At 38.2% G+C, this 7,600-nt stretch overlaps 1 protein-coding gene across 1 annotated transcript; it reads left to right on the top strand.

The window, feature by feature from the left end:
- The first annotated feature begins 1,018 nt into the window (after nucleotides 1-1,018).
- On the top strand, nucleotides 1,019-6,306 carry Tm2 (tropomyosin 2). Its single transcript, XM_017143540.3, has 4 exons — nucleotides 1,019-1,155; nucleotides 3,334-3,979; nucleotides 4,440-4,617; nucleotides 5,874-6,306. Exons 2-4 carry the CDS (start codon nucleotides 3,386-3,388, stop codon nucleotides 5,954-5,956), a joined length of 855 nt encoding a protein of 284 aa, XP_016999029.1. The 5' UTR covers nucleotides 1,019-1,155; nucleotides 3,334-3,385; the 3' UTR covers nucleotides 5,957-6,306.
- The last annotated feature ends 1,294 nt before the right edge of the window (nucleotides 6,307-7,600 follow it).

Here is a 7,600-nt window from a genome sequence, read left to right as displayed (position 1 = left end):
ATTTGTTATTAGTATTGGGTTTTAATTCAGGCGACTTTTATTGGGGATCAAATCTCTTCCAAAGAATAAATATTTTCTTTTTCAATTAAGAAACTTAAGCTGTTAAGCTGTTCCTCTTAATCAACGTCAGGCACCATTAAAACCAAATACATATTTTTTTTGTATTTTGTGTTCCATTTTTTATTTTAGGAAAAACGGTTACGTCATTAAAAAGGAAAGACAATAAGAAAAAGCTAAACTAAGAACAACAATGGTAAAAGGTTAATGTTTTGTTGTTTATGTTTGTATCTACATTATGAATAATTAAGTATTATAAAGAATTATGTATGAAAATATTTTATAATTAGCAATATCAATTAATAAAAGAACGTATAGTTAAATATTATTATAATTTTTTGTGGAAAAAATCATATTCGTTCGCAACAGGTTCTAAATAGTTATATTTAAAAAGCCATCAAAGGCAGGTTTTACTCCTAGGATATAACAAAAAAAATTATGCTTATAGAAATCCCCTGCACTGGACACCTTCATTTCAAAAGTACGGATCAATTGTCTTGCAGTCTTCGCCTTCTAGACTTTCGAAAGCAAAAGAACAGCAGGAAAACGCTGGCCGATCAAAATTCCAAATATTTCTCAATAGTTTTTACCGAACGAAAATAGATTTTCATCTTGTTAGACTTTTGCTCTTGCTGCTTTTAGCTATTTTTAGCCATGTATCTGACGGATACACATATACAGTCGAGAGTGTTTGTGAGTAAAAAAATAAATTGAATTTAAATTTAAGAAGGAGAAAGAAAAACGCATAAATTTCACGAGAATGCAGCAAGAGAGCGTCGAAGCAAGTAGCTTTTGGGGAAATTTCTAGGGAAATTTTTGAGATCGCAGAGATAAGTTGCGAAAGCGCTTTTGCGCATATATATTTTAATGGGAAATTTTTGAGGCGAGAAATTATTCAATACTGCGTTGGTGTGAGCCTCGTGTGTGTGTGAGTTTTTCCGACTGGCAAGCTGCTTGTGTGTGTGTGAGTTTTTCAGTTTTTCCGAGTGCCAGTGTGCGTGTGCGTTGGATCTTGGGGTCGCTTTCTGGGCTAAGCAACTTGGTCAGCATCAGTGTTCTCGGGGTTTCGACAGCGTATAGTGTGTTTGAAACGCTAAGGTTGGTCACGCCAGGATTTTCACCCGACAAAAAATTAACTCAAAAATAATATAGTTAAATCGCTCGCCTTTGCAGCTAATTAAATTGGTATTTTCAACTAATTTCGAGTGTGAAAAAATTGTGAAAAGTGCATTGCATTTGAATGCATGGGAAACTTAAAAATCCAAATTTTCCCCAATCAAAATATGGAAAACTAAAATAATACTCAAAATAAATTGTGCATATGTATATGTGTCGAGCAGCATGGATAAAATAAAGAAAAACTAAAAAAATAAAGTGAAGAAAATTTAAAGAAAGTGAAAAAATTCAGTTACGAGAAAAATTACGAATTTAATACCTCAAAAAATAATTTAAAAACTCTTTGAACCAACGAATTGGAAATCTTATGATCATTTTTCGGACATTTTAAAAATTCGCTTATAAGGAATTTTGTAACTAAATCTGACGGCACAAATACCATCCAAAAAAATATCTGTGTGTGTGTGAGAATATTTTTTTTTTGCACACACACATAAGCATCATTAGGAAAGCTCCACACGAATGGGACACATATACATATGCACTTTACACACCTATTGGCACGCACAATTTTCACATACACACTACCAATAAAGTTTTCCTCGAGGAAAATTCTTTAAAATTAACTGCAGACAGACACCTGCCTGTCACGCACACATACTTACCCATTTTATTTTTAACTTTGCCTGAAACTTATACGAAAAAGCTTTTCCTTCTAGCTTTCTGTGATCTCATAAAACAAAGACAGTCGAAAATTGTAGGTATTTATCCTTGAGATTGTTTTCGAGATATGGGCGAGAGAGATATTTTGGAAAATGTTTGAGATTGAGACGATTCCCAGATGTGGATACATATCGTATATATTTTTGGGTACATACATGCTATATGCACGCCCTATGCCACCCACACGAAATTTGGGATTTCAGTTCAAATAAATATTTTCTTGCCATTTGTGAAGGCCACAAAAATGGCTTTCTTGTAGATACATATTTTAACTGATTGAAAACTTAAGTACTTTTGGCCAGACACCAAATTGAAAAAAAGCTTTGAAATATACTATAAAATAATTGCGCTCTGCGCACAAATGAAAATATATTTCGGCATTACATTTACTATTATTACTTTATATTGACCCTCCTCGATTTTTCTTTTCTCTACCTCATCTCCCATCCAAAATTACCTACATATATTTATTGATAGCATTTTGGGAACAAAGCTCTCATAAGTATCGAAAGACCTCCAAAAGATCAGCAACTACAACATAAATGACTTTGTCCCACTTTGGGTGGAAGCAACATACATAGACACCCGAATAAATACACCCACGCACGAAATGACCCCAAAGAATTGAAAACTTTTCAAATTGCAATCTCTGCGCAGCTATTTGTGTGCGTGTTTCGAAATAATAGGGGGAAACTCTAGAATTACATTTAGCACACAATGTCCAAAAAAGCATTTCTCCTATGCGAGTGGACTGGATATTTTTTTCTCACATGCAAAAGCATATAAAGTTTATTTTTAACCCTACAGAATCGTGCAGCAAATAAATATATAGCTCCCAGCCAGATCCGGATTCGGATTCAGAGTGGGCGTTTTGAAAATGGAAAATGAAAATTACGTGAGATCTTATGAATGCTCGGCGTAGCCAAACAAAATGTGTTTACATTTAAATTTTCAAATTTATTGCCCTCGTACATATTCAAAGCACACACATATGTATATATATTTAATTATATGTACGTTTAGATATAGACTTTAAAGTATAGAATGCGCCTGGAGCGTTCAAGTAAACCGATTTTCAATTGCATCGGTGGAAAGCTTGAAATTATCAGGTGTCAAGTGAAATATTGCAGGGGAAATTGGAAATGTTTATACTTATAGGTATAGTTAAAAGGAATACAGTTCGGAATGTTTTGAAAACATACCGGAAATTTTTAAGTTCAAAGGATCATCATAAATGATATTTAAATTATTTAGAAAACTGTTTGAACATTTTTTAGGCTTTTTGTTTTGAAATCTTGGGCTCAAATCTTGAAAAATTCTTCCCATTTAAACATACTTTTTATACGTTGAAAATGCTGCTTAAAATGCCAATTTGAAAAATAGTCAAGTTATGGAACCAGTTAACCTTCCATACTAACCTTTATCCTTTGGCCACAGTGCTTTTTCCAGTTTTCTTTTCTCCTAAGCCAACAACAAAAACACAAACACCATGGACGCCATCAAGAAGAAGATGCAAGCGATGAAGCTTGAGAAGGATAACGCCATCGACAAGGCCGACACCTGCGAGAACCAAGCCAAGGATGCCAACTCCCGCGCCGACAAACTGAACGAGGAGGTGCGCGATCTGGAGAAGAAGTTCGTCCAGGTGGAGATCGATCTGGTCACCGCCAAGGAGCAGCTGGAGAAGGCCAACACCGAGCTGGAGGAGAAGGAGAAGCTCCTGACCTCCACCGAGTCCGAGGTGGCCACCCAGAACCGTAAGGTGCAACAGATTGAGGAGGATCTGGAGAAGTCCGAGGAGCGCTCGACCACCGCCCAACAGAAGCTGCTGGAGGCCACCCAGTCGGCCGATGAGAACAACCGTATGTGCAAGGTGCTGGAGAACCGCTCGCAGCAGGATGAGGAGCGCATGGACCAGCTGACCAACCAGCTGAAGGAGGCCCGCATGCTCGCCGAGGATGCCGACACCAAGTCCGACGAGGTATCCCGCAAGCTGGCCTTCGTTGAAGACGAGCTGGAGGTGGCCGAGGATCGTGTCCGCTCCGGCGAGTCCAAGATCATGGAGCTGGAGGAGGAGCTGAAGGTGGGTTATGCTTGTAATTGGGAGATTCCATGATTTATTTTCCGAAATATTATCATGGTTCTTGAAAAATATAAATTCCTTAATGATCACTGAAAAAATTATATATCTCAGAAATGACGAAAAGGAACAAACCATTTTCTTCGGGTAAATAAGGTTGGCTATGAAATGGTCAATCTTAAATAGTTGAGTTTATTTTATGTTTAGCATATTTTGCATATATTGCATATATTTTGCATATTTTATGCATATGCATTTTATGCAAATAAAATATGGCATTAATTTTAAACTATACTTTTATTGAAACGAACTTTGGTGTTTTCGGAATTGATCTATCTTTATCCTATAAAAATATGCAAATATGAAAAATCCGAGGTCTAATGAATTAATTAATCAATTATCAAAGAAACCCTTATTTTATTAGTTTCCCCTCTTGATAAAAATTTCTTTTATATTCCCTTAGGTTGTCGGCAACTCCCTGAAGTCCCTGGAGGTCTCTGAGGAGAAGGCCAACCAGCGCGTGGAGGAGTTCAAGCGCGAGATGAAGACCCTCTCCATCAAGTTGAAGGAGGCCGAGCAGCGCGCCGAGCACGCCGAGAAGCAAGTGAAGCGCCTGCAGAAGGAGGTCGACAGGCTAGAGGGTATGTACCGCATTCCCCACCCCTCGAGAACACCCATTCAGCCATCTCCCGAGGAGGCATCTCTCCACGAGACGCCGGAGTTGATGATCCGCCGGATTGTTGGCTTCAACTAATGCTCGCATTGTATTTATCGCCATAAGGATATTAATACTTTTACTACTCTGGTACTCTGCTTTCATTAATTGACGTTCTACATCCACCCATTTTGCTCTCGCCCTCTTTTGATTATCTCCATCTCTATATATTTGTATAAATGAACAACAACAACAAATGCTTTTTGCAGACCGTCTCTTCAATGAGAAGGAAAAGTACAAAGCAATCTGCGACGATTTGGACCAGACATTTGCCGAACTTACTGGATATTAAAAAAAGATCGAAACAGAACTCACACAGAGCCCTCCCCAAAGACAAAAACAAAAAGAAAAGACAACACACTTTCAGAACTCCCCCGAAATCCCCCACAGTTTACTATATATATTTTGCTGTATTTATTTTTCGAAAGATCCCCCGACAGTTTCAGTGTATCTACCACCCAACCAAAGCACACTTCTGTAACCACCTTCTCTATACACTGTAAATAATCTGTTTAGTCCCGCTTGAATGTGGCCACTCCCACACACAGCCAGTTCCCTACGCCCGTACACTGTAAAAATAAGTTCAGATCAAGCCAAACCAAGTTGCAACTGTAGTTAATACAGGTGAATTTATCAATGTAAATATTGTTGTTAATTGTATGCCAGATTCTTACCCGTTTTGATGTGGCATGACCTCTTGACCCGTCTCGCCTGCCCAGAATCTCAGCACTCCGATCAGCACTATATCTCAATCTGTGTCTCTCTATCTCTTCTCTCGACGATCATCAGTACAGTCCCGTCCCGAGTCATTCAGTGGTTTTCGAGCTGATTTCGCCAGGCCTTGGTTGAGTGAATCTCTCATTTCCGCACAAGCCAAGGATTTCTGCAACGATTGGTTGGATAGATCATGGCTAGATCCCGTAGAGCACCCCTTAGATAATCCCCAAGAGCCCCACGCACAGACCCGCTGACTAACCCATAAAATAGAAACGCTTGCCAGAACAGCGTGCCACTAATTGAAACCAAAAGACCCTATAAACTATAAGTTTAGAGAATCTTTTCTCCGTCAAATTCGCACAGTGTAAAGTTTAAGTGTTCTGTGTTCGATTCAAATGTTGCTGTGTGCTTAACAAGAGTCTTGAGCATTTTCTAACATTTTTTGTATTAACATAATTTCCACAGACGAGTTGGGCATCAACAAGGACAGGTACAAGTCCCTGGCCGACGAGATGGACTCCACATTCGCCGAGTTGGCTGGCTACTAAGGTGGCCAATAGACCCAAAAACCAAATCCAAAACAACATCGAGCAGCAGCGGAGGAAGATGGAGACGACGAGGAACTCTACTAATTGTAAACGAATATCTCAGATTGATTTTGCTAGCGACAAGAACTGCAGCCTCACGATACCAAGAACAACATCCATTGTGTATACAATTCTTTATAAATCTATATATTTCATAATAAATAAATAACAACAACAACCAGATCAACAACAGCAACCAACAACAAGCATAGATTGTGTAGAACCAAGGATAACAGCGAATGGAAATTCTTTTATTTTATAAAAAATAAAATTATCTAAAAGTAAAAAGTAGCAGAATGTAAAAAACCAAACACGAATTTTGTATTTTTAAAGCCAATGTTTAAAAATATTAAGAAGTCAGGAAGTAAGAGAGAGACGAGCAGAGAGAGAGAGACAGAATTTAAGAAAGAAGCCTGCTTCAATTTGAATTTATATCTTACAATTACACAACCAACAAAAAACACCCACAAAAAAAGTATAAAAAAATTTATAAAAAACTTTGCTAAAAAAATTATATGTTTGATGTTTGCTTTTAATGATGCATAAAACTGATTTTCTTTGCCCGTCAGCGAGCTCCGCTGAAATTGATCAGAAATTTTCGGGTTTCAGGCGGACTTGGCGGTTATGCAAAGTCGGTTTCGGTTTTTTCAATGATTTCTTGCATTTTTGGGAAACCCCATGGATGCTGAGCCGAAATACCCGAGTTCCAAGTGCGTCATCATCACTTCATCGACGATGGATCACGATCCGCGAATCGAGGCCTTCGTTGCAACATCGTTAGCATCCGCTAATTGTCAAAGCAATGAATAATGAAAGTTCAAAGATATTTGTATATTCGTATTCACTTATATCTTCAGGGTGAATTCGAGAGATCTCCAGTAGATGTGGGCAGTTGGCCGTTTGACCATCAATAATCCAGTTAAGGCCGGGTTCGGCATGGGGTCTGCTCTCTCGGCCAAATGGATTCACCCGGCGTGAGGCCTTTCTTATAAATTAAACTTTAATTCCACCATCTGCCCACCGGCTCTTTCTTTCTCTCCGCCCTCTCGCGACGCGGTGCCATAAAATAGTTATTAAAACTTTAAGTGGAGTGTTAAATTGCCCACTAAAAAGCTGCAGTCATTATTTACATAATTTACATTATGGTACGAGTGCTGGCAGATATGTTTATCTTACGAGAGTGGGGCATAAACTGGAAAAGAAAGAGCCACTTGAAGTATAGTATGGTATTAGTTTAGCTTAGTTATTGCTACGTTTTAAAAGACAGGAAAATTTAACATTTAATTCATATTTTTATTAAATATTCAAATTTGAATGGAAATATATAATAATAGAATAATAGGATTATCTTCTTTTTTTTAAGAGTGAAGAGCTGTGAAGAAGGTTGCTTTTCTTAGTACGAAGAATTCATTAATTGTCTCCCAAAAAAGTAGAGAATATCCAAATTGACTTGGCATACCTAACTCCAATTCTCGAGACCATTTGTTTTCGCTTCAATTGACGGCCCCATAAGCCCCATCAATTACCTAAGTCTGGGGCCAATTTGATGGAGTGCAAACAGTGGGTCGGGCCACAAAAGCTGCGAGAGAAACACCAGTGATACCG

Source organism: Drosophila takahashii, chromosome 3R (assembly GCF_030179915.1).
Source record: "Drosophila takahashii strain IR98-3 E-12201 chromosome 3R, DtakHiC1v2, whole genome shotgun sequence".
NCBI classification, from domain to species: Eukaryota; Metazoa; Arthropoda; class Insecta; order Diptera; family Drosophilidae; genus Drosophila; species Drosophila takahashii.
Note: the sequence above shows the minus strand (reverse complement) of the source record. Positions and strands in the feature narration are given on the sequence as shown.